The sequence below is a fragment of the Anguilla anguilla genome, chromosome 5 (assembly GCF_013347855.1).
Source record: "Anguilla anguilla isolate fAngAng1 chromosome 5, fAngAng1.pri, whole genome shotgun sequence".
In the NCBI taxonomy this organism is placed as follows: Eukaryota; Metazoa; Chordata; class Actinopteri; order Anguilliformes; family Anguillidae; genus Anguilla; species Anguilla anguilla.
The window spans coordinates 36,777,030-36,804,051 of record NC_049205.1 but is presented as its reverse complement, the minus strand read 5'-3'; the positions used below and the strand labels follow the sequence as shown (position 1 = coordinate 36,804,051).

The 27,022-nt window shown below is 43.8% G+C and overlaps 1 protein-coding gene across 2 annotated transcripts; it reads right to left on the bottom strand.

The window, feature by feature from the left end:
* LOC118228102 (death-associated protein kinase 2-like) lies at positions 1-27,022 on the bottom strand. 2 transcript variants are annotated; one of them, XM_035419382.1, is made up of 12 exons: positions 26,869-27,019; positions 25,838-25,996; positions 14,272-14,493; positions 12,646-12,784; positions 10,498-10,627; positions 10,163-10,211; positions 10,034-10,060; positions 9,785-9,937; positions 9,318-9,363; positions 5,493-5,582; positions 4,020-4,100; positions 1-3,533 (listed from the first exon to the last, which is right to left on the bottom strand). In XM_035419382.1, the coding sequence occupies exons 2-12, from the start codon at positions 25,912-25,914 to the stop codon at positions 3,456-3,458; spliced, it is 1,092 nt and encodes a 363-aa protein (XP_035275273.1). In that variant the 5' UTR covers positions 25,915-25,996; positions 26,869-27,019; the 3' UTR covers positions 1-3,455. The 2 variants fall into 2 exon arrangements, with proteins under 2 accessions (XP_035275273.1, XP_035275274.1); XM_035419383.1 differs by lacking the exons at positions 1-3,533; positions 4,020-4,100; positions 5,493-5,582 and adding an exon at positions 5,589-8,572 and having other exon boundaries at positions 26,869-27,022.

Below are 27,022 nucleotides of genomic sequence, written 5' to 3'. Positions count from 1 at the left end.
TGAAGGGTATTCATAAATATCTGTATTGATTCATTCTTGTAAATTAATTAGAAAATTGAGAAAAATACAAACAAAAAACAGAGACAGCCCTCTGTTCCTGTTAGGCACAGCAAGTGAGGGCAGAGCAAACACACACCCTGTATACAAAGAATGGCACAGAATAACCTTTCCCCCAGGCACAGGGTTAAGGGGGACTGGCTTTAAGATGAAGACAAAGACTGTAAACTATATAAACCAGTGGAGTCAGCTTATGGGAAGCTCAAACCCTCATTATACTTTGTTTGGCTTGGAGCTAATTTGTCATGATTTTGTAGGATTAACAAGTGTGTAATTTTAAACAATTCTCAATCTGCATTTCCACTCGTTCACACCTTTCCTTTGTTTACTTCACATTAAATTCAACAATGGGATTGGGCTACCTTAAATATATGCAATCAGAACAATAAGTACACCAACATGCTTTACATGATTACATGATATGCACTAAGGCATTTAAGGTAGCACCATAACTAGAAAACATGCAACCATGTACAAAGGGAATCAGGGGCAGATTGGTAATTGTCATTCAAACTGGTATGCTTGTTAATTCTTCAGATGACATCAGATTTTAGACTCTTCACTAATATAAGCACAACAACACTGGCATAACAAAAGTGTTCAGGCACATTGGTTAAACATTGACAGATGAAGACAACAAGAAAATAGAAATACAAACATGAAGACCCCCTCATTCAACACTGTTTTTTTCACAGTTCATTAATGCATGATTTGCATTTGGAACTCAGTGCAAAAATTCCATAATGTCATAGCCAACTCTTTTTGGGAAATCCTGAAAACTTTAGTAAGGTTAATGCACACATTTCATGTTATAAGTAACAATCGTACAGGGATGTCAATTAAAGGAGCACTGCACATATTCAGCTCATTAAGCTCTATATTTGCATTCCATGAAGATGCACATTTTGAGAGGCGTTTCAGATTTTGGTGCTGACAGATCATAATTAAATTAGTTTTGAGAATTAGATAAAAGATATGTTAAGTTACAGCATGTGTTTCAGAGCCATAATTGTTTATGCGGCACATACTTTCAGCAATAGATCACCTGCTTCAATTTAATGAGTTTAAAGGGATGATGTACTGTAGATGGTTTATTATTGTTAATAAGAATAAGAACAAGAACATGTTTCACAATGTAATAGATAGTAATAGTGCTCTCCTCCAAATCCCCAGGATCAGTCCAGTCTGCTCCTGCTCTGGGGATCAGTGCAGCTAAACCAGACCACACCAGCTTGTAGTCTTCCACAAAAATACACGTGAGGCACAGTGGAGATGTGAGGCTGAATTGAGTTGGGAGAACGAGGATTAATTTAGGAAAAGAACTGTGAGATTGGAGGTCATGGCAGACACCCTGTTCCTTGGACAGCAGGGATGTCTGCAGAGGTATCTGGCTCTCCACCACAATGTCCAAAATTTCATAAACCATTTAGCTGAATCATCACCCCACCCCAACCACCACACTCACTTCAACTGATGAAACTGATGTTTCATCCAACCAAGCCAAGAGCATGCAGAAGCAGAACTGTATGTGCCTTTTAACAGGTTGTTAGAGTAATCAGGTCAACAAGACCCCTTGAATCGTGATTGGACAGCCAAACTCGTTGAGCAGAGGACAGTCACAAGACTTGACTGGGTGGAATCTGTGCCTCGGGTCCTCATGACTCACAATCAAGCTGTGTGATTGGTGAAAGGAAAGGTGACACATACAGGATGTGGTCTAACCAGAAAAGGAAGCCAGACCATGTTTACCACACAAGCACTTCCTTGTGTTCAGACTTTGGAGACTCAACCGTTCCATTAAAAGAAAAACAGACAAACCATTTGAGCAGAATTTATCAAAAATATTTCTGCATAGTTAATAACACATATCACCTTCCTATGCCAGTTTTTTCAATTTGCATTTGAAAATGCAATTCGGTTACATCAGTGTAACATCCACTGTCCACCAGCTTAGCTGTGTAGTCATTGTGCCAGAACACTGAACATCTTGCAGAGCTTGTGCAGGCAGGATTTGCAATTGTGTGATGAGGCAGGGAAATAGCCAAGTACGTGTTTCCCATGGGTGCCTGACCATTGTTGCAACTGGTATGGTCAGGATTCAATTCAAGAATCCAGGGGTACATGACCACACCAATAGGCAAGAACCCCAACAGTGTACATTTTTAAATATGGCTGGAACAGTTTTTACCTCGGTAAGCAGTTCATCCTTAACTCTCTTCTTGTTTTCTAGCGCTACACCATTTCTGGTCCAAATGCTTCCACTGTTAACATCTGATTTACGAACAAACAGCACAGGCACCAGAGCAATTTCATTCACCCACATGGACGAAATTCACTTTTCACCAGCTTCCTCCTGTTTCTCTGCCCACTCATGTAAACGTACGTCATCAGTCATGCATTAGTCTTCTCAGGTAAGATGCCTGTGTTTGGCTCCTAATGCAGAGCTCTATCAAATCTACACCAGCAGGTCATCCCAGGCAACCTGTTTCTGATTCCGAAACACTGGTCACTCCTGAAAACTGGAACATACTCCACACACTCCACGTGCTGTATCACTTCAAATGAACACCATGCCATTATTTCAAATTAATCAAAATTTGATTAATTTGAGCTGTGTTTATATTTGACATTGGCTGTTTGGAATGATGCAATATATTTTCCAATTGGTCTTTATTAATAAGACTAACTCAGAGCTGCCTTTGATCAGCAGCAGACATTATTCACAGGCAGTGTTCATTTGAAAAATAACCATAGTCAAAGCAACTGCATTGAAATAAAAACATTGCTGTGTTTCAACATCTAAACTGAATCTCCTGTTTCTCCAACAGATAATTTCGTTAAATTTTAAAGTACTCTGGTTACTAAGGCACTTATTTAAAAACATTTCAGTTAAAGTAATGAATTCTGTTTCCCCTATTTACAATATAGCTTAGCATATTAACAGTTACAATTAAGACATTAATAAAGGCCATTGTCAGACTGTCTAAAAATACACTTCTTGACTATGACCACTGTAAAATACATTCAACAGACATACGCTTTAAAAGCTAATTCATAACCTGTAGAATCACGCTTGCTATTTTAAGCTTATATGATGATACATGTGCATTACCCCAGAGTGGTGTTTTGCAGGCACTAAGTCTTGACTTCTTTGCTGAAGTTGGAATGGTTTGCGTTTGCGTTTGTGTTTAGGTAAAAACAGGATGGTGTTCAGGTGTTCTAAACGTGTAAGGCCATGTAGCAATTGGGCACAGCGTGTTTGGGTCCTCCCATGCGGGAAACTCCTGAGGGAATGTGTGCGTTCTACATGGCTCAGACAGGGTCATTTGTGTCCCTTTAATATTTTTGTGTGTTCGTCAGAGTTGGAATCATGGACGAGGCGGGGGGAGGTGCTGGATTCAGGAAGACATGCTCCTCGTCCTGCTAGGTGGTCTCATCTTCAGGGCCTCCTCCTCCTGGTCGCTCTCGCAGTCCCTCTGAAAAGGAGCCCACAGGTGTTACAGATGTGTCACAGGTGCCTCCTCCAGCACTGTTCTTCCACAGTTTGCTGAATCAGGCAGTAGCTACAGCTCTGAGGTCACTGAAGTCACAGGCTCCAAGCAATCAGAAGAAACATGAACGTTTGTGGGCCTCAACCACATCTGCATTAAAGATGGGCTCAAGCAAATAGTACTGAGAGAGAAAGAGAGAGAGAGAGAGACAGAGACAGAGAGAGAGAGACAGAGAAAGAGAGAGAGAGAGAGAGAGAGAGAGAGAGAGAGACAGAGAGAGAGAAAAGTGAAAGTCTCAGAAATAGGTTAAGTGAGAGAATAAGAAGAAGAGAGACCAGGGTATTATGACCTGGTCAGCATCACTCACATTTGAACACATTACACTAAGACACCCTTTGTCCTCAGGACCGCGAGGGTAGGTGAGGGCAGTTTGCTCAGAAAGAGTCAGAGTGCATCTCCAGTGGTACCTACCAGCTCATCCTCCTGCTTGCGGAGGTCTTTCTTCATCATGCGAGTCAAGTGGTTGCACAGGGCAACAATTCTGAAGGACAGCTGTAGGGAAATGAGAATGGAGAGAAGCTGCATTTCTTTTCACATGGAAATACGAAGGAAAATGCAAATTCAAAATGGCATGACAAGAGGAATCTTATTTTGCCAAAGCACCAAACATGGAAACATTTATTTTTTTGCTTATTTTTTATGATTATAACACTGCCCAACTTAAAAATGCTTTCCATTTTTGTGGCCAATGTTGTAGTATAGCATTCATATGAAACATGATACCAAAGAGGTTTGGTTACATTTGTAAGGCAGTTTACAGAAGGGTGCCCCAAAGGAAAACAGACTTTGTTCAGAGACGGTGCTCAGCAGCAAAACATCCGATTGGATTAGCATTATGTAAAACTTAGGATCTCCGTAATACAGTGTAATCATGTCTTGTCTTGTCAGAAAACTGATGTCATGGGGAACAAGTTGGTGTCTCAACTACAAAGGTTAACCCAGTGTGATATGCTTATGGGAATGGCACAAGCAGAATCACTGATCTGTACTGTTTTGTTAAGATTGTGTCTTTATTTTATGGCTTGGTGTTTTGCTTCGATTTCTGAGTATGAGAAAAGGTGCAATGGTCAATACTACCTCCTTCTCAGCGACCCAAGTAAGTTGTTTTTCCTTACATATCACACGAGCATCACGGTCATCGAATGTGCACTTTCGACCAGAATTTCTGACCCTATTTCCTTAAGTCTTTCCCATAGATCTAAATACAGATGTCACTTCAGTCATTGTTCCTATTGAAACACTAGCCAGTTGAGCAGTCTTTGTGATTGAAGCTCCTGCCATTGGATTCAGTTCTCAAATCTGGAAGTACCACTCAGGTACTTCCAGGATTTCTTACACATTAAATCATTTGATTATGACAAAGGTTGCTTTTTCATACAAGCTGCCACCGTTTGAACATAATGTAAAAGATGCATAATTTAAGCAGGTTCAGGAAAGTGGACATATCAAATAAGTTCTCTGAATCATGTTTTTACAGATCACCAGCTGGCACTGCTTTAAATTCTATTCACCAAATCCCTATCTTAGTACAATGTTTTATTTGAATTGCTTAGACAACAGTATTTCCACTTGCATGGCTATATGCTTTTGGAAAAACCTCCAGGAACTCCCACAGTTTAAAGACATGCAGGTTAGGTTAATTGAAGAGTAAATTGTCCGCAGGGTATGAATATGTGAGTGTGTTGGCCCTGCAATGCATTGGTGACTTATCCAGGGAATATTCCCACCTTTTGCCCAGTGTATCCTGGGATGGGCTCCAACCTCCCTGCAAACCTGACCAGGAGTAAGCTATATAAAAAATGGATGGATGGCTGGAAGTAAATGTCAGACAAATGTATTCCACTGATCAACTGATGAACTGTGACAGTCATACAGAACATCTACCTTCCATCTGCGTCTGACATACTGCCTCCTGAAGTTCTCCAGGTTGATGACAGACAGCCGGCGAACCAGAGCTTGTCTTGGGTCCACGGGCTAAAACAGCAGAGATAAGAGAAAAGTCATGTCAGGCACATGCTGTCGTTATTACAGTTCTTCCTGTCCATTTGGAATGGTCAGCCTTATTCATAGGACTGTCTCATTGCTGTACCATCATCCATTCATTAGCCATTCATTCATAGCTGCACCCTGTCCTCAAATAAGTTCTTCCAGCTGACGCTTCTCGTCACTCCTCAGTCCACCACATGACCAGCTGAGAACCGCACTCTACGGTACAGACAGACTGCGGGTATATGATTGACTGGAGCAGTCTGATGGGGGTGGGATGGGGTGTGCTTTGATGACTGAAACCCCTCCCTCCCTGGGTGATGCAGTGACCAATCACTGATCACTGCACAGGGATTCCTCCCCAAAATCTCCTGTCACAAAACAACACATGACTGACACTGGCATGGTCAGGTTTTGATTTCAGACCTTTGAGTACATTGCTGTGGTTGGGAGACCCTATACACATTCTTCCTGCAGAGATAAGCACAAGATCTTCATAATGCCTAAGCACTACACAGGGCCTGTCATAAACATCCACTGGCACGCACAAACTTCCAGACCCTATAAGGTATTATAGAGGTACAGTATGCCACATTCAATGTCAAGGTAACATCACAATTTGGCTATCAACTGGGATTAACTGTAATCAAGGTAATTTTCAATGTTAAAGTGGCAAAGCCATCTGTGCAAAGAGACAGAGACTATAAAAGTGGTATGGGACTCTATGTGGCTGACTGTATGGAAAATCTACTATCGCTGAATGCAATTTGGTGGTGATTCAGAAGCCCACGAACCGAACAAACTATCAGTTTTCACTTTTTTACTGAACATCAAAATCAAAATCACACCTGTCTGCTGGATGAAATAAAAAGTACTGATAGAACACAGGGAAAAAAGTAGAAAGCAGTTATCAAATCAGGGTGTATTTTATAAGATTTGTGAGATTCAAACTGTATTGTATGTATTCAACATATGTACTCAATTTGTACTAACATAGAAATTACATATGTAATTTCACAAGTAAAAGAACATCGTTGAATAAAATGTGACCAACAAACCTTAGAAGAAGTCACAGAAAGGACAAATGATACTTAACCAACAGACTTAACCAACAGGCAAATATGAATACAGAATATATTCAGTGTTCCATTTTAAAGTTGAGTCGATACAAATATTTATACTTTATTTGGCTGCTTATGAATAAAGCAGCTGAAGTACAGAAAAATGTTTTCCGGTCGCTCTGAACAACAACAACAGCTTCACAATCCTCTCTAATGACCATCTGACCTTAACTGCCCCATCAACACTAAAACACAAGAGAAGAGATGGTCCGTGGGTGGACACAATCCACAATACAGCACATTTAGCAGTGGGATCAACAATTACACTAATATTTACGAGTGGGGGTAACCATTGTAATTATACTTACCAGCTATGCTGGTGACTTGTGTTATACACAGTTCTTTTAAAATAAGTGCTTTGCATACTCTATAATAAATAGAAATAAATTACCTATAAAGAAACACATAACATGAAACTTCAGTTATATAGTACATTCTTGTCACAAGCGGTTTCATTGGGGAAAAAATGACCAGGAGAAAAAAAAGAGATATACTGAAGCAAATAAATAGTCATACTGTGATAATCATATTATGTAAATAATTTGGCAGGGTACTTCACTCCCTTACGGTGGTGCTATGCAGCCCAAGTACTGTACGCTGCATGTTACACACTGTATGTTTCTTCGGTAGTACTGTATGTTGGGAGTTCCATGCAATGTACCTGTCTGACATAATGGCAAAAAAGACCAAGTGCAAATTACCATGGTATGCACAAGCAGTAGAGAACGGACAGTAACTTATAAAGATGTAGTGACAAACAGATCGGACTCAATCAATATACACGTAAAGGTGTGTAGATAATATGCAATTCCCCACACTACCCCAGACACTGCACGGTAAACCCTTTTTTAAATATATCAAGGAAATATCAAGGAAACATGAGCGACTGTGCGTGACTGCACTGAACAAAGGTATCAAAAATTGTGGGTCATAAGACCATTGAGTGCTGACATCACAAGATAAAGGGTAGGAACTGAGAATTGAGCCTGCCGAAATTGTGGCTTTTAAGGCATAGCTAACAACTTGTTCTGTGTCTCTGTACAAACACAGTTGCCATGATTTAACATCAACATGAGTTCGAAAACCAAGCACACACGCACACACACACACACACACACACACACACACACACACACACTCACACACTCACACACACACTCGAACAAGCCTACAGTCTGCGTTTATGATCCCTGTCCAGTTTTATCTCTGCTGACCAGTCTCTGTGATCTTCAGATCGATGCTGTGCGGTCGTCCGAGGAGCTCCTTCAGGGTCTCATTGATGTCATCATTGGTGATAGAGGGCATGCCACCGTTGCCGTCGCCATTGGTGCGGTCGCCGCAGCGACCGTCTCGACCCCCGTCGGCCCGCAGGGAGCCCATGACGTCCTGGACCCACTTGAGCTCAGCGGAGAGCTCGTGCCTCAGGGCGTCCAGGCGCGACGTCCTCTCCAGGAAGCGGCCGCTGACGGCCGCCAGGCCGGCCTCCGTGGCGCTCATGTCCTCCCGCAGGTGGCGCCGCGCCGCCTCCACCTTGCGCAGCTCGTAGCGCAGCCGCGACAGCTCCTGCCGCGCGCCGTCGCTCTCCTCCCGGTACCACGCCTCCTTCTCGCCGTAGATGGAGGCCAGCGCCTCCACGTCGTCCTGCAGGGTGGCGCGGGCCGCCGCCACGCCTCCCAGCCCCGCCTCCACCAGGGCGATGTCCTCCACCACCCGGGCGAAGCGCTCGAAGTTGGCGTAGGTGTTGTTGGGCGGCATGCTGGAGTGGGACTTGATGGTGTACTCCTTCAGCTCCTTGGTCCTCAGCTGACGCCTCTCCCCCCTCTTCCAGTTTTCGGGGGGCTCTCTGTGCTCATTGCACTTTGGGCAGAAGGGGGGGGATTACTAGGTGGCAGTTCTCGGCGGAGCCACACACCACACGTGCACACGGGCAGGAAAACGGAGGCCAATCACAGCACACGGGCCTTAGTCCACACCGCAGGCAGGAAGATGCACTGAGAAGGAAACTCATCTGTCCCACGAACTCATGTTAAAAATAATGTCCAAACCCATGCAGGCCATTTGCAGAAAAATGCAAAATTGTGACTTCCGAATGCCAGGACAGCTCTGGTCTCCAAAAACTACCGCAATGCCAAGATGTCGATTTTCAATCAGTTTAATGAGGTTATTTTCTAAATTCAAATGCATGCTGGTCAGTTTTTTTTGTCATATTGTTCAGTTACAGTTATTCAACTGTACGTTTTTTGCTTGGGAATCTTCCATTCCTTTCTTGTAAGCAGACACAGGCACACCAGACACACACTATTCACACCCTAGACTTCTCCTTACACACACCCTTTTGCATGTTATGCATGTTGAGTTTTGCTGACAATGCCGTGGATGTGTATGTCACTGCATTGTATGGGAGTGGGACACCAGTATTCAGACCCCACACCCCCCCAATACAGACCAAAATGCACACACATGCACAAAAACACACATCAAGAATTCTGTCCTTATGATCTGTCCCAGGGCAGTAGTGTTAGTGGGAAATAGTATAATAACAGATTATCTTCTATGAATGCAAAGTAGCGAATGAATGACATCGAAGTAGCGCAAGGATTACCGTAATCCATGGGTGGTTGAGAGCACCCTGAATGGTCAGTCTCTTCCTGAAAGGTCAAACACAACAGCCATGAATAGCAGGATGAAAATGGTAACGCCCCTCCTCTTCAAAATTCTAAGTCAGTGTTCTAGAACTCCATTGCTTTCAATTACCAATAGTGTCTGTTACATCATCATTAGGACAGTTTCTAAAGCCTAGTTCAGACCAAAGATTCGCGACGCGACCAGCTGCAACTGGCGACGCGTTGCAACATTCTAAACTGGCCAACTGTAATTAGACAACTTGAATTGGCTGCAATGGCAAGCGCCGGCATCAGACATTCTGAGAAGAGTGGTTCACACTGCTGCAACTCCTCTCAGTAACATGCTAAACGGTTTTGTTGCGTCGCGAATCTTTGGTCTGAACTGGGCTTTGAAGGTTGCAGATGCAACACGTATGGGCGTTTCTCTGCAGAAGCAGACGCTCACCTGGTGTTCTTCTCCAGCAGCTGTCTGATGAAGCTCTTGGCCAGCTCGCTGGTGCGACTGAAGAACTCCTCGTCAAACTCGTAATTCATGCCCGAGATGTTCGCCAGGGTTTCCTGTTTGGAGTCTCCCAGGAAGGGCGAAGCGCCACTCAGCCTGATGAGAGCGAGGGCACAGGTCAACGTTGTACCATGTCCCACAATGCAACTCTTTTTGATTACTTTACCTCATAATCCCGCTTTTGGTACTTACAGAATATAGGTGATGACTCCTATGCTCCTGTGGACAGAAGCAACGGGCAGGTTAATCTGCTGAAATGCATTATAGGGGGAGTGGCTATGAGCACAATATAGAAAGGCACAGTTAATGAAGAAATCTCACCACATGTCTGCTTCTAGTCCCAGGGGCTCATAGTTAACTATCTCTGGAGCTGAAAATAGAGACCAGAGAAGTCATCAGCACACAAACGCTGTAACAGAGAAAAACATTGTGCTGCCATTTGTACATTTACTGTAACATACAGAACATCGCTGTACTCTCAGTCCATCCACATAGCTGGGGTGCTCACACACATGCACACACACATACACAGACACACACACACACACACACACTCACACACAAGCACATGCACACGCAAACACACACATGCACACACGTTCTACATGCACAGATGCCCACTCATACATAGGATAAAATTTGCCAGAATTACTTACCGACAAATTCAGGAGTTCCAAAAATGTTTTTGAACTCGGTTCCTTCCTGGATTCGGTGAGCCAGGCCAAAATCGATGATCTTGATCCTTGGCAAGGAATGGTTCTTATCCAGAAGCATGATATTCTCTGGCTGTGTGTTAGAGAGAATTTATTCATCATTATATCATTATCCTCTACCAGAGAGAGTACAGTGTATTTATCGATTATGTCCCAGCTGCAAGGGACAGTGTATTAACTCAATATCCTCATCTATCTAAACAGTTTCACAATTTCATGAATTACATTACATTTCAATTACACAGCAATCGTCTTGCAAATTTACATTGCAAATTCTTAATGTGTTACAAGAAGCATCTTATAACAATGCATAACCTTAAATTCGCAAGAGAAACACTGTTTGTTTCTCAATGTACCATGTGTAAAAACAACATCAAACCAGGCTTACAAGAGTTTATTTTAAAAAACTTTTTTATTTCATTATTGCATCAAGGGATGCGAATGGTAACACTGAAAGTAAATTAAGTTGATTAACAGAAAGGACAAGAAGTCAAACGGAGCCATCAGTAATTAACTAAGGTTCCTTTTACAATTAAATTAGATATATTGATTATAATCAAATCAAAGGGTCACATGACACCAGCATCAACAACAAATATTCTCAGAGACTGTGGGAGCTTAAGAACATGATGACTGACCTCACACAAGGTTAAATAAATGAACAACATGGCTGCAGAAGAACTCCTTTGTAGAGGTCTCTGTTTTTCAGACCCCATGAAATGGGTTCATGTTTATAATGCAGTTTCCCCATAGAGATAATCTGTGGCGACAGGCAGCTGATTGGGAGTGTGCGTGAGCCTTCAGCCGTACCAAGGCCTCTCTCCATCGGGCCTTGCAGACTGACTGGCTGTCTCAGTTGAAATTATTTGAAAGCAAAGAGATGACACGTCCGAAAGAAGCTTGATGGAGCTGATCTGGTATCAGCTTACGTAGGTGGCATCCTTGCACGTCCCCTGTGGCACGTCTGTGCGAGCCTGCATCCTTGCTAACCCAACAGGGAACATGGGCAGGTCTGAACGCACTAAACGCTTTCCAGGAATGATGGCAGGAGGCTCTCCCAGCGTGAGGAAAAGCATTTTCTTTCATTTTTATCGTTCTCAAAAAGCCTTCCACATAACACATTTTGCAACAGCAGCTAGGACAGCATTGGCTATGTCATGGCCAAACACAAGCGATTTCGCAACTGAACTTTACCCAGAACAACACGTTGTCTGATGCACCGTGGTGTTTAGATTAGAAAGAGAGATCCACTGGCAGCTGTAGACACTGGTTACAGTCGACCGTGGAGACCGAAAGCCATGTGCACACCTCTCCCGCCTGCAGCAGCACGTAACTTTGGGTGTACCTTTAACTGGTACCCCGTCCTGCACCCCCACAATTACCCTCCACTCCGATCTCACCAAAGAGACCTCTATTTAGTGCCAGAGTGATTTGTGTCACTGCACACCTGACACAACACGTATGACAGCTGTCGACAGCACGCGGTGATGACTGCTTTTACAAGCAGGACAGGCCACGGCGGTGAAACTGAATGACAAGTGATGATTTTTTATGTGGAGCAAGGTCAATTTACTAGCAGCATGCTAAATAAGTCATTACTTTCCATGACTGTAGCTCAGCAGAGAAGAGGCCATATTGTCTGGTGTTGCAGCTGCCGCCACTGCTGTATGAATTAATCATGAATCGATAACATTTTCTCACCAGCATTTAGAACGCACAGTGATACCGGCTTCCCTTAAACTGCAAGTTACCATGCTAATTAAGTTACTATGGCACCTACCAAAAGGAAGTTACCATTTTCAGAGTGGAAATCACCCAGTGAATACAACACCACACAGGCCTACTCTGTGAGGCGTCATACACAATAAGCTAGTCACTGAGCCGCCTGTTACAGGCGCCTGTATGGCACAGGAAACCGCGGCTTCGCGTCTGAGTCTGCCGGCTCATGGGGTCAGAGCCCGTTTAGCAGGTGGCGGCTACAAAGCGAGGACATCCCCCCACCAGCAACACCCGCCCACTGATGTAGACCTCCGCGTCAGGGCATGAGGGAGAGCGGCAAGCCGCTGCTGTGGGAAGCGGAGGGGCGTCTACCTTCAGGTCGAAGTGCGCTATTTTCCGGGCGTGCAGGTAGTGGACCCCCTCCAGGATCTGCTTAATGAACTGCGTGGCCTCCTCCTCGCACAGAGATTCCTTCTGCGCCAGGAAGTCAAACAGCTCACCGCCAGAGACCCTGCAGCACAAACACACATGACTTCAAGCACAAACCTTCACTTACATCTCAACTCCGTCGTATGAAATATTATAATAAACACACTGTAACATGGGGTAATGGATCGAGGTTGAGCTGGGTCCTGAGATGAAAAATTAAAGTACGGATTTCGCATTGACATTGACACCGGTCATCGGTCAAATTAAACACTTCACATATTAACATAACATAACATAACATAACATAACATAACATAACATAACGTAAGATATATTACACCTATGGACTGTTAGCATAGTGCAAGCAGGCATTTTGAAATATATTTCAAGTATGAATTACACATTTTGACATTCTTTCTCTTCTCTTACAGTACAGGTGCCCAGAAAACACGTTGAGTGGTTTGTGTGCTCCGAGAGTTGGGAAAAACTGGATTGTTCGGTTTTCTTTTTTTGTTTGGTATTTGTTTCTTTTTTTTTAACCTATTTTAAACACTGGTATAAAGTGTGTGAAATGGTTATTATATATTACATAGTTACTCAATTATGATTTAAAATAATACAAATATAAAAAATGAATATATTTAATTATATATATTCATTTTTTAAATTAAATATCTTTCTATGAAAGATATTTAATGAATATCTTTCATAGAAAAGGGAACAAATTCAACACTGTCAAAATGCTGAAATGCTGATGGAAAGAAAATTCACAGCTTGTTTCTGATGTTATCACATTTCGGTGGTAAAGAAAACCAGTGAGAGTCTTAATCTTATGCTAACAGCTCACACAGAACCAAAACTGAGTGGTGATAGCACTGCTGTTGAATAGATTTCATCACTTTAACCGCATCCTAACTGCACAGTTTTGTTCCTTTGCAAAATAGAAAGAACTAATGCACATATTATATTTAGACCATGTCAGAGTTCCCAAAAATAGAACCTTTGGTAAGTAAGTCATATTTCCAGCTATATTCCCCACCAGCAGAGACTTCTCTCTCTAATTGTGGAGAGCACCCGGAATGTTTATGGCATTGGATGTTATTTGCTGGTCTGGCTGATTGAATTGACCAGTTAATTAGGCTTAATGGGGCCTCCGTGTTCCCCTTGCACATCACAGCCAGAACACAAACACGCACCCACGTACACGTACATACATGCACACAGAGGACCCCACACAAAATCAGCTATTTACTCAAACTGTGCCATTCATTCCACTTTCCTCAGTGCAGGAGAAAGCCACCGTGATGGCTGCACTTGCAAACTCTCTTACACACTGTATAGTGTGTGTGTCTCTTGCATTTTGTACAGTTTGATAACTGTGTGTCACTCCTGTTTGGGGTAAAATCTGGTAACTGTGTGTGACTCTTGTATGGGGTAAAGTTTGGTAACTGTGTGTGACTTGTGTATGGGGTAAAATTTGGTAAGTGTGTGTCTCGTGTATGGGGTAAAATCTGGTAACTGTGTGTGACTCGTGTATGGGGTAAGGTATGGTAAGCGTGTGTGACTCACAGCTCCAGAATCAGCACCACGTCGGTGCGGTTCTCGTAGACGTCGTGCAGCGTGATGATGTTGGGGTGCTGGAGCTGCCGCAGGATCTCCACCTCGCGCTGGATCTCGTCACGGCACACCCCGCGCCGGCTGGCCCGGCTCTGCCGCTTCTTGATGAACTTGGCGGCGTAGTCCAGTCCCGTGCTCTTCTCGCGGCACCGCTTCACGATGGCGAACTGCCCGCTGCAGGGAAGCGGGTGGGGGGGAAGGGGAGGTTAGGGGTGACAGGGGCAACCGCAGGAGCGAGAGTTTGAGCATAGGGAAGGTGAGCGGAAGGTGAGTGGAAGGTGAGCAGGGGATGTTATTGCTCGGTACCAGCGGTATTGAGCGTCTGCGTCATCATGAACTCCAAATATGGGCTGTGTTCTGTGTGCTTACTGTGAGGCAGTTCCAGGTTAGTTACACATCAAAAGCCTGCTGCTCGAGTGAGCACTGAGCCACAGGACTGTGTCACACTTGTCCTTGGGAACATCTGTGTTAACAGTGACCTCACCTACAACACCTGCTCCAAATCTCATGGATGTGTGTGTGTGTGTGTGTGTGTGTCAGGGTTAAAGGGGCATGTTCAAGGTTGGCCTGCAGTTTCTGCTGTGGTACTAAAACCAGTGATTACACTGCAGACAGAACCTACTGCCCTGCTTGAGTATATCATCTATTTATCTATTTATTGAATTATATGTGTATTACATATTTATGTGTATTACATATTTTTATTCAATCATTAATTATAATTTAAACACTATGAACATTATGAATCTACTCCTGTGAAGTGACAATCGGTGGAAGCAATACGTTGTAAAATTTGGAAAAAGCACAGCAAATTACAAAGAGCCAATCCCATCCTGCAGCATTATCACAGGGAATGCAAGTCACGCAAAAATTTTGGATCCAGACTACAGGGTCACACGTGACCCAACTTCGTATTCAACAGAGTCCACTTGGGTCAGCCATGGACTAATCTGCAGGCAGGGCAGGAAGGGTCTAATATATATCATGCATGCTGACATATTTGTATCAGAAAGGTCTGCCCGTGCTGCATGTCCGCACATACAGTAATGAGCGCTTCCTTCCGGCGCCAAAAGCAATTGTTTTAAAGACCCACCCCCCACATCCTGCCAATATTCCCATATCTTGAATATGCTCATCCCATCCCATTTCGGTAGGTGGAAGGAAGAGAGGGAGGGGGGTGTAAAATTACTCTTTCATAACAGTCACAAGCCAAGTTCAAAGCGTCTATATTTTTATCACTTATAAGGAATGGATAGATATATAAAGTACAAACGTGATTTCATGTTCCAATTTGAGTCGCTTGACGGTGGGTTATTTTGAAAGCAACAAGGCCATGACTGTTTTCACTCGTTTGTTTACACAATACGACACGACACGGACGGACTGGATGGCCCCAATGCTCTTAAAAACAGCGCGTCACACTGTTCAAGGCCTGTGACAAGAACGGTCAGACAAGACCATCGGAAGAAAAAGCGGGATTAAACAATTTGGCCCCCGTCATCAGTTCGGAGGCTGAATCGTTTAATCTGTTTTTTCCTGTTTCTGTCTGGCACTTTGAGTAAGCTTACTCCCCGCTTCCTCAGCAAGAAGAAGCGTCTGATTGGATACGTATTGCCCTAAAGATAGAAGCCATCTGCAACCAGCAATGGCAGGAATGCCATGATACTCACCCCCCAGCACAGCAGGCCAGACACACAGACACCCCCCAAGCCAAAGCAGTAACCCAGGGCTCAGCAACCAACTTTTCATGTAATGGTGGAGGTCAAGGTTATTGAACAGAAAGCTGATCCTAGATCAGGTGCTGGAGGCATATTGTATAGTCACAGAAGTGCCAAAGAATGGCAACTTATGCACTGTAGAAGGGGCAGTGAAATGCACCGTTTGAATGTAAAGGCTATTTATTCATTCAAACATTATTCCAGGTCATAAACTCAACAGAGCCAAAGAGAGAAACTTTCATGAAGACAAAGAGCAACTACACCTTTGCAGCTCACAAAATCATGTGTTACAAGTAAATGAAAGCAATTAAAGCATAAAAAAGTATATGCAGTCTGAGTCCTCTAATGCTTAGGGAGAGCTTTATCCATAAAACAACACTGAACATAGTACTGGAATTATGTACACTATAAGGCCAAAAGTACGTGGACACCCCTTCTAATTAGTGGGTTCGGCTACTGCAGCTGCACCCATTGCAAACAGGTGCATAAAATCAAGCATACAACTATGTAATCTCCACAGATAAACATTGGCAGTAGAATGAGTCATACTGTAGAGCTCAGTGACATTCTATGTGGCACAGTCATAGGATGCCACCTTTCCAACAAGTCAGTTAATCTAATTTCTGCCTGGCTAGAGCTGCCCTGGTCAACCGTAAGTGCTATTATTGTGAAGTGGAAGCATCTAAGAGCAATAACAGCTCAGCCACAAAGAGCTAGGCCACACAAGCTCACAGAAATTTTCTGTCCTCAGTTGCAACTCTCACTACCAAGTTCCAGACTGCCTCTGGAAGCAACGTCAGCACAAGAACTGTTCGTCGAGAGCTTCATGAAATGGGTGTCCATGGCTGAACAGCCGCACACAATTCTACGTTCACTGTGCGCATTGTGGCTGGAGTGGTGTAAAGCACACTGCCATTGGACATTGGAGCAGAGCAGGGCTTTCTCTGGAGTAATGAATCATGTTTTACTATCTGGCAGTCTGACAGCCAAATCTGGGTTTTGGCAGATGCCAGGAGAATTCCACCTGTCCGAATGCAGAGTGCCAACTGTAACGTTTGGTGGAGGAGCAATCATGCTTTGGGGCTGTTCTTCATGGTTTGGGGCTAGGCCCCATTGTTCCAGTAAAGGGAAATCTTAGTGCTATAGCATACAATGACATTCTAGGGAATTGTGGGCTTCCAACTTTGTGGGGACAGTTTGGGGAAGGCCCTTCCCCTTTCCAATGCCCTGTGAACAAAACATAAAGAAATTATGCCTAGTTTGGTATGGACAAACTTGAGTGGCCTGGGCAGAGCCTGACCACACCCCCATCTAACACCGTTAGGATGAAGTGGAACACCAGGCAAGCCAGGCCTTATCACCCAACATCAGTGCCCAACCTCACTAATGCTCTTGGGGCTGAATGGAAGCGAATCCCTGCAGCCATGTTCCAAGAAGCCTTCCCAGAAGAGTGGATGTGGTTACAGCAGCAATGGGGGGGGGGGTCCAAATCCATATTAATGCACATGGTTTTGGAATGAGATGTTCAACAAGCACATATGGGTGTGATGTTTAGGTGTCCACATACTTTTGGCCATGTAGTGTATAGGTACACAAGGTGTGTGTGTGTGTGTGTGTGTGTGTGCGTATATTGGCAAAGGCAAGAAGTACATGAGAATCTGAAATCTCTTTTGTTGTTCTTTGTTATCCTGATAAAGATCCTGTTTGAATCAAAAATGGTCTCTTTCTTAATGTGCAAATAAATACAAACATTTTGGCACTAATTACTAAATGGACATTGATAATTCTTTCTTAGTATACTGAAATAAAACATACTCAGGAATCTTCCATGATGTCTAATAATCCTAGCCTTCTTGGCCTCTCCACCTGTTGGCTCCTCAGGGGGCAATATAATGGGGGGGGGGGGCAGATCAGACTCTCTGGAAGATTCCTCAGCCCCTCCTACCCCCCCAGGGGGTGCCCAATTTGGGATCTCCAACATTTACCATTTGTTCCTGTCAAAAATCCCCTGCCCCCTGACACGCAAAGTACCCCAGAGCGAGGTGTTACCTCACTCACACACACTCGCTCTCACACTCGTTCCCGTCTCACAAACTCACTAACACATGCTCTCTCACACACCCACTCACTTAGTTACACACGCCGCTCTCACACACACGTTCACTCACATGCTCTCTCACACACAGGCTCACACATACTTTCACAGATACAGACTCACAGAGACAGAATCAGGCATAAAAACAGGGTGTGTCCATCACACTGCTGTTTTATGAGTACACTGCCAGAGGAATGCACAGTTCACAGGTTCACATATCAAAACAGTCCAGGCTTGTAAGGTATAATTGCCTGTATCCACTGAACAAGCTGCAGTGAGGTATGACCTCAATTATACTGCCCTACTTTCCCACCGCTTGTGTACCATATCCATTTCTACAGAATATGCTCTGTCCTATATGAACTGTGACACATATTTCTCCCTGGAACCGCAATACAATAAAAATGACTGATAATCTGACTCCGGATTCCTTAATGGCAAACCTTTAAAAAAAGTAAACACTTGCATTGGTTTGTAAGCCAAAAGTTAAAGACAATGCTTGATTTAATAAGTGGGCAAGTAAGAAAGTGAGCTTTGTTTGACTATGTAAGTGAGTGAGTGAGTGAGAAATAATTTAAACAAAGTGAGGTCTAACATAACTGCCACTTGTCTAGTGGCATTAATAAGAGATAGTGAATGCTGCATTATGCCTGTTACACAGTACACAACCAGACTTCACCCATTCTAGCCAAGCACATGAAGGCCTGCCATTGGACCCTGTGGCTGGTGTAACTCCTTCCAGCCAATCAGGAAGCACAGAGCTAAGAACTGAAATGAATGGATCCCTTAAATAAACAAATCCCTCAAGAGACTCACAAAAGCAGCCAGCTCCCCAGCAGGAGGGCGTTTTGGCTTTCAACGTTTGTGCAGTTGGCTTCAGAGGAGGAACCACTCCCACCTGACCAAGCTGTCAGTCACTGAAGTAGTTCACTGTGAACCAAACGCAAAATGATCAGCACAAACCAAACAGCTGCGCTAAACTGCTGGGAATAATAATTCATCCAGTTACTGTCAAGCACAGTGACTGGTTCTGGCTGCCCTGAGGCTACAGTATGCATGCCACCACTTCTACATTGCAATATTGTATTGCAATTAAATCAACCAAAGCAGGCGTGTTGATTGCGGGGATTTGCGGTATGATGCTGCAGGTAATTTTTGATGCTTTGAGATGAATTTTCTTCTCTTCCTGTATAGTCACAGGGATTGGGTCAGAGCAGGTGCTGCATGCAGGTTTGCTGAGCATTACAGATCATCTGGAAAGAGTGATTGATGATGAGCACATATTTGTTAGACCACTAAACCCATATGAGAGAGACAATAGATCTCTAACTACTTATGGCCCGTTCTGCCAGTTCTGTCTGTGGGCGTGACAGCATTTGACCAATAGTGGAGATCCCACTACCCCACAGCTGATGCTGAGGGGCTGGTCTGACCAGCCAATCTGACTGGCTGAGCTGCAGGGTGGCAGTGAGCTCAGGCAGTCAATGGCTGCGGGACATTCAGATGTATTACTCAGCTGTCAGAAAATGAACAACCACACAATTCTACGGCCCTACAGCCACACAACTGCACACCCCTACAACCACACAAGTATACAATGATGACAAAACAGTACAACAAAGAATCCTGGCTTGTAGGCATACCACACTGGATTAACCTTGGTAGCTGAGACACCAACCTGTTCCCCATGACATCGGCTTTCCAACAACACAAAACATGATTACACAGTATTATGGAGAACCTAAGTTTTACATAATGCTGATCCAATCGGATGTTTTGCAACTGAGCGCTTTCTCTTAATCACATTTGCTGACTCTCTGTCAGCACAGTAAACAGATTGTTTTCTTTTGGGGTCTGATAAGAGGCAGACTTCTGTGAACTTCCCTACTGTACAATCACACAATTCCACAGTCCTTCCACAGCCCTACAATCACACAATTCTACAGCCCTACAATTACACAATCACACACCATCACATCCCCATGTCACCACATCCCAGTGGTGCACTGGGTTAATTGCGACCCCCCCCCCCCCCTCATTTCAGTTCAGACCCATTCTGGTTTCCATGGCGACACATTTGGGTGTACAGAAACAGTAAAGAATACCAGACGTGGGAGGAAGGGGTGCTCTCTCAATAGCACATTAAATAAAGAAGCGTGCCTATTTGTCACCTAGTCAACAGCAGAGATGGACAGCTCACAGCACACTATGCCAACAGCCTGCCACACCAGTGGACGCCATTCCCCCTGCTATAAATACATCAAACACATCCGCCAAATCCCAGGATAAGTCTGCTGTACGCCTCTGCTCCTCAGGGATTACCGCCACCTGTCTATCACTCCAGTGGCTCAGCCATGACCGTGACCGCCACCTTTCCAAGAACGGTGCTAGCCGATACCGACAATGCGTTGTGACCTTTAACCTTTTTAGGCTTAATACTTTGGTCAAGTTCATTATAAATACTGAAAATAGAGAGAAACAAAACACGAGAGATCGTTAAGCATTTGATTCCCACTGAGACTCCGTTGCTCTGCCCAGGAAGCATCGCACCCGAGTTCTCCTCTCCTCGATCAGACAGGCCCGTGCTCTCGCAGCTGACCGAACTCTGACTCTGGTTCTGGCCCTCTAATTCTGCACGCTGGCGACAGGTGCCATTCCACTCTGGGCCACAACGGAATAAATGCTAAAAACGCTCTAGTGCAGCGCATTGATTCAGCGAGCAGGAATTGCATCTTGGTCAGCTCTCCTAGTTCAGAGAAATTAGCAACAATGTGGATTTTGCTGCTCCATCCTCTGCACCTACATTACTGAAATCCATGCTATAGGCTGTCATTATTACTATAGGGCCTGAAAGGAGAGAGGAGATTTGCCCACACTCACACAGTGGGATCAACTTCATGAATCACAAACACACACACAAACAGTCACGTATACAGACACACACACAGGTAGAGGCATGTATGGCCTGCGGGTGTTCTAATTGAGTGATTAAATGTAAAGTTCTTCTCTAGACCTGTGACTGGCACTTCTAGTCTGAGAAACACACAAACAAGCACATGTTTCCCAAGGGACAGATATCCGGACATCAATCATCAACCTTTCACTTCCTCTAGCTAGAAACCACACATCTGTTGGCCAGAACTGGGACACCAATGCCTCTTCCTCAACAATGCGTGCAGACCTGGGTCAAATAAGTATTTGTTTTGGATTCAAATACTTTTCTATGCTTTACTGATCTTGTCTGGTGTATTGGTACCTATGAAATACTCTCAAAAAGTGCAAACCCCGCCTTCTGGTCATATTGGTCAGCTCAATTACACCAGGCAAGATTAATAGAGCACAGAAAAGTATTCGAATCCAAAACAAATATGTATTTGACCTAGGTCTGACTGCGAGGATGACTCCACAGACATAAAGGAAAAGAGCCGCAGGTAGGGTCACAGGAGAGTGACGGGCACACTTGTATCTATGCCAAAAGAAATTAAACAGAAGCAGAGAAATTACCATGGGGCATGGGGGGGAGAATGAGCATGGAATAGGAGTGGGGGTGGGGATGGGGGTGTGGCTAATGTGTCACAGATACCTGTTAAATGTTGTGACCGAATATGGAATTGCATATGAAAAGCCAAAGGAATTCGTGAGAGGCGTGTTTGGGGGCGTGAGATGAGTCAGTCCAGCTCTCCTCCCCCTTGTGTTTATGCCTCCCTATGCCTCCAACTTTTTCATTATCACATAATTTCCCCAGAACCCCAATAAACAAATTTAAATACATGATTTACTCAATAAGCCTCATATACTCATAGATATTTAAACACATGATAGACTCGATTTCCTCCTGCCATAGGAACTTCTCTGGGTGGATGGAAGACCTCAGGACCCAAAAACATGTGAGAGATGTTTATCTCCACAGATACCAAACATGCCACTAGCAGGGCCGACAGCAGCAGCTGCAGGAATGGCAGGACAATGCAGCCAATCACAGAGGCCTTTGTGAATTTATCACCTGGTGAATGGGACTGGTGTCTAACTGAGAGGCATATGTTGTATTGGGGGAGTAATTGAGTAAATAAAGAAATGGCCCAATTTTTCAAATCTAATTCCGTGCAGGGTTACTATAATTGCTGTTTTCTGAAAAGTACTCAACATAAATGGACAGAGTAAATATCAATCTGTAGTGCATGAAGTGAAAATCCCCATGAATAAGGGCTTCCACAAATCCAGTGCTGAATAATGCAATCTAGAAAGTAGGCGGGGCCCTCCTTCTATCATCCCAGCATGAGTGATGGGAGAGTGAACCCCATAATTAAAGCTGGGTGTCACGAAAAATGTTGGCTGAAGTCGCAGAGCAGTCAAGGCAGAGTTATTATAATTCACGGAAAACTAAAAGAGCTGAAGAATTCGAAGTTTTTTAAATGTTAAAACGCTAAATGAATTCATAGATTTCATGCGCACCAGTGGGAAAGGAATGAAATAACATGCGCAACTGTAGCAATAGTAACAAGTGCTTGAACTTTCAAAAACGGGCAGTTGCTGGCTGCTATGAACAGCCTACAAGGGAAATACAGGGATAGACTGCTGCGTTTATTTACTCAATTTGGTCCATGATGGAAAGAAAGAACATGCCTTTTTGCCTTTAATTTCACAGAACATTTTAGAAATAGAGCATGCTCAAATTACATTACTAAAATAAAACAGTCGTCATGAGTCCATTTTCATTTTTGTAAAGTTTGTTTTGGTACAATATGTTGTACGTTGCAAGTTCTGAGTCTTTTATGAGTGTCTGTTGTCACTGATGTTACTGTAAGGAGCGCTGTGCATCAACCCTGCCGACAGGGGCCAAAAATCATCTGATTGCAACAACTGATAAGGATGAGAATCTTAATCTCAGCACATTCCAGAATCTGTATACATTGGTGCCCTTCGTTTCTCCCATGCAGCATGTGGCAATAGACTATTGTGAAAATGCGTAGGCCTATACAAATAACACCATAGGCTACGTTAAAGTTGACAGTTACCATCCAAAATGCCCCAAAATCACGGGAAGCACTACAAACGGAGGAAATTTCAGAAACGGCAAAAATTGTGGAAAGTTTTCAAGCCAATAAAATAATTTTGCTATGACCATCTGAACACCCTAACTTATAATAAGGGATTGGGGATACAGTACTATGACATCAGTAGTTTGCTAGCCACCTTTTTTAATTAGCTGACAAAGCTGTCGGGGGGTCTTACTCAAAATCTGTTCTTGTCTGTTCATACATTACATGGCCAAAAGTACATGGACACCCCTTCTAATTAGTGAGTTTGGCTACTTCAGCCACACCCATTGCTAGCAGGTGCATAAAATCAAGCACACAGCCATGCAATCTTCATAGACAAATATTGGCAGTAGAATGAGTCGAGCTCAGCTGACTTTCAATGTGGCACTGTCACAGAATGTCACCTATCGAACAAGTCAGTTTGTCAAATTTCTGCCCTGCTAGGGCTGCCCCAGTCAACTGTCAACTGTAAGTGCTGTTATTGTGAATTGAAAACATCTAGGAGCAACAACAGCTCAGCTGCGAAGTGGAAGGCCACACAAGCCCACAGAATGGGTCCGCTGAGTGCTGAAGTGTGTAGCGCGTAAGAATCATCTGTCCTCACTATCGCGTTCCAGACTGTCACTGGAAGGAATGCCAGCACAAGAACTGTTCGTTGGGAACTTCATAAAATGGAGCAGTGGAAATGCGTTCTCTGGAGTGATAAATAGTGCTTCAGTCTGACAAACAATTCTGGGTTTGGCGAATGCCGGGAGAATGCTACCTGCCAAAATGCATAGCGCCAACTGAAAAGTTTAGAGGAGAAATCTGGGGCTGTTTTCAATGGTTTGGGCTGGGTCCCTTAGTTTCAGTGAAGAGAAATCCTACTGCTTCAGCTTACAGTGACATTCTAAAAAATTGTGTGCTTCCAACTTTCTGGTAACAGTTTGGGGAAGGCCCTCTCCTGTTTCAGCATGACAACGCCCCATTGCACAAAGTGAGGTCCATAAAGAAATGGTTTGCCGAGTTTGGTGAGGAAGAGCTTGACAGTCCTTCCCAAAGCCCTGACCTCAACCCCATCAAATACCTTTGGGATGAATTGGAATATTGACTGCGAGCCAGACCTCATCACCCAACATCAGTGTCCAACCTCACTAGTGCTCTTATGGCTGAATGGAATCAAATCCCTGCAATCATGTTCCAAAATCTTGTGGAAAGCCTACCCAGAAGAGTGGAGGCTGTTACAGCAGCTAAGGGGGGGACCAACTCCACATTAATGCCCATGATTTTGGAATGGGTTAGGGTTAGGGTTGTTCAACAAGCACATATTGAGCACTTTTATGGTGCTCATAATACCCCTTCCCCATTGTAAAGCTGGAACCAGACAGGCTCAGTATACCCCTTTCCTTCTAGAGTGTTGGAACCAGGCTGGCCCCTTTTCCACTGTAAAGTGCATTGCTAAGCTGCTTCAGGCATCACTGGAGATGAAAGATGTGGAAGTACACAAGGGAGAAACACACTGCCATTGCTGAGGAGCACACTGCCACAACAGGGAACCAGGACAGATTGCAGGAGTCAACATTTTTCAGGAAAACCTCAGCATCAGACTGCAGATGAACCCTTGCATTCAGCATGACATCGTGCACTGCTACTCTCATTCAAAGACAGCCATTCTGGCTTGGGAGTCAGGGTAGTGTACATGAATAGTGATATAGCACACTCCATGACAACCTCTGGCATTTGGCCCATGTCTTCATAAATGTTTACGCATTGATTATGAAGAATACCTGTTTATTCTATTTTTTTATTGAATAATCTTATAGGAGGTGATGTATGTGTGTACGTTTCATGCGTAGCACACACATTCCTTTCCAGCTGAGTTCTCCTAGCTCTGCAAGTATGCAAATTTGCCCAAAAGTGTCTGGTGTGAAGGAAAAACAATGTGTAGCTCAAGCAAATAACAAAGTCAATAAGTTTCCCTCCCTTGGCACATAGAGTATGTTAAAGTCAGTCTTCCAGTATTTTCCACTGAAAAGCCACTTTTAAAAAAGTTCTGAATAACGTATTCAAATGTGCCTGGATTAGTTGAATCATGGTGGCATGTCATCTACGGCGCTATGTGAAGTTGGGGAACTCGTTGAGCAGTGCTCAGTGATAATAAGCACTCACAGAATGCAGAAGCATCATTGCAGCAGTGAAAAGACAAAACGAGTGAGATGTCAGCATTCACCCAAATATAAGAGCCACTTAAACCATTTATTTTCCACACTTTTTTCTGTCCAGGGCTACTCTCAAAGGCCGTCCTTTATGTACAACAGCTCTTGTATTTTGACATTTGTATCAGGAAAACCAGAGATTAAAGTGTAAAAATCTGTCATTTTAGCCTGATTCATCACTCAACTGGACTGTACCTCAGAGCCCTGGTTTTTTAATCCGCTGTAACTTCTACCCTGAACCAGATATAACTAGCACGCCCAAACACGAAAGACAGTGGCACAATTTCATACAACAGGGAAACAATCTACCAATTGAAGACAAATGGACAGCAGCGCCCGCCGTCTTCACGCATTCAATTATCTGCATTAATTATGCAAATGAAATGACCTGGATGCAGTGTACAGCACACGTACGAGTCGGTGTTTTATAACACGTCACAGCATTCTCTCTTTTTTTATTTTAAGACTCACCTCCCCAGTTCTTTGCCGATTTCATAGAAATCTTCCACTTTTTGTTGCTTGAACACGTCCATTCCCGCAGTCCTCATGGATGTTATTTTTTCCCCTCAAAGGTACGACACTCAATGCACGTTGCTCAGCCGATTTCCCGTCAGACGCGAAAGGCTAGACCTGTGAAGTTAAGGGGGGGCTGTTATACACAGCGAGGGGAGTGAACGCCGTCCCCGCATGTTGATTCACGCTCTACACATTCCATTATGGTTTGAACGAATTTCGCAGAGCTCTCCAAAACGACCGTGTTCAGTCGTTGAACCCCACCAAGCTCACGCAGAAACGCCGAAAGACACTGTCTTGCGAGGGAACAATGTCTAACAGTATATCTCAGCAGGAGATAAACTCAGTCACTGTCACTTGACCTGCCCCATCATAGGTAACACAACGCAATTATAAAAAAATTATCGACAGTATAGTTTACGTTGGTTTCGAAATACAATTATTTAGGGCATACACATTTGTAAAGATGGAAAACCATTAATTCCAAGACATTTTTAAATGGCATGTTAGTAGGCTACAGGACACCGACCCACGTCTGTCAGTTTTCTATGCCCCGAAGAACAACTTGTTAAATGTTACTGAACGATTCAATCATACACACTTTTAACACCTATCAAACGTTAACACGAGTTCTAAATATATTAGCTCTCTCCACATTATTGTATGAGTATAGGCTACTTGTCATTTTTCTCAACAGGCGAGCATGACTGAAGGAAACCTGTCATCGCTGTTAAACAGTAACATCAGCTAGAAGGGTAGAAAAAAATAAAACGATTACGCAATTCTTGTTTATTGTCTAGGCTGGCTTGTCAAATTCACTATTGACTTACGATACGCGGTACCTGTATGAAAGGTATGAGCCTACATGTTAATTAAACATTAAACCCAAATCATATCAATTATATGCCAAATCGCAAATATGAAACCCCATTTGTATGTGTGTTTGCACTGCATTTAGTTTGGATAAAGTTAAGATTTATGTTTCTCACCTTATAAAAATGAATCCCTCGACTTCTCAGACCGCCGCATTGTACTCTGCTCGACAGAAGTGTCAACGCTTATCCCGAATAGGCAAGCGTTTTATCTCATGAGCCGCTACGCGCTCCGCTGCACTCTTGCGCGCTCACGTGTTTGTAGGTCTGC

Coding starts and splice junctions, on each gene's coding strand:
- LOC118228102 (XM_035419383.1), bottom strand. CDS start 25,914: ATGAGGACTGCGGGAATGGACGTGTTCAAGCAACAAAAAGTGGAAGAT. Junction 10,628..12,645: donor TAGCGCACTTCGACCTGAAG/GTAGACGCCCCT, acceptor TCTAACACACAG/CCAGAGAATATCATGCTTCT. Junction 10,212..10,497: donor TGGAACTCCTGAATTTGTCG/GTAAGTAATTCT, acceptor CTCTATTTTCAG/CTCCAGAGATAGTTAACTAT.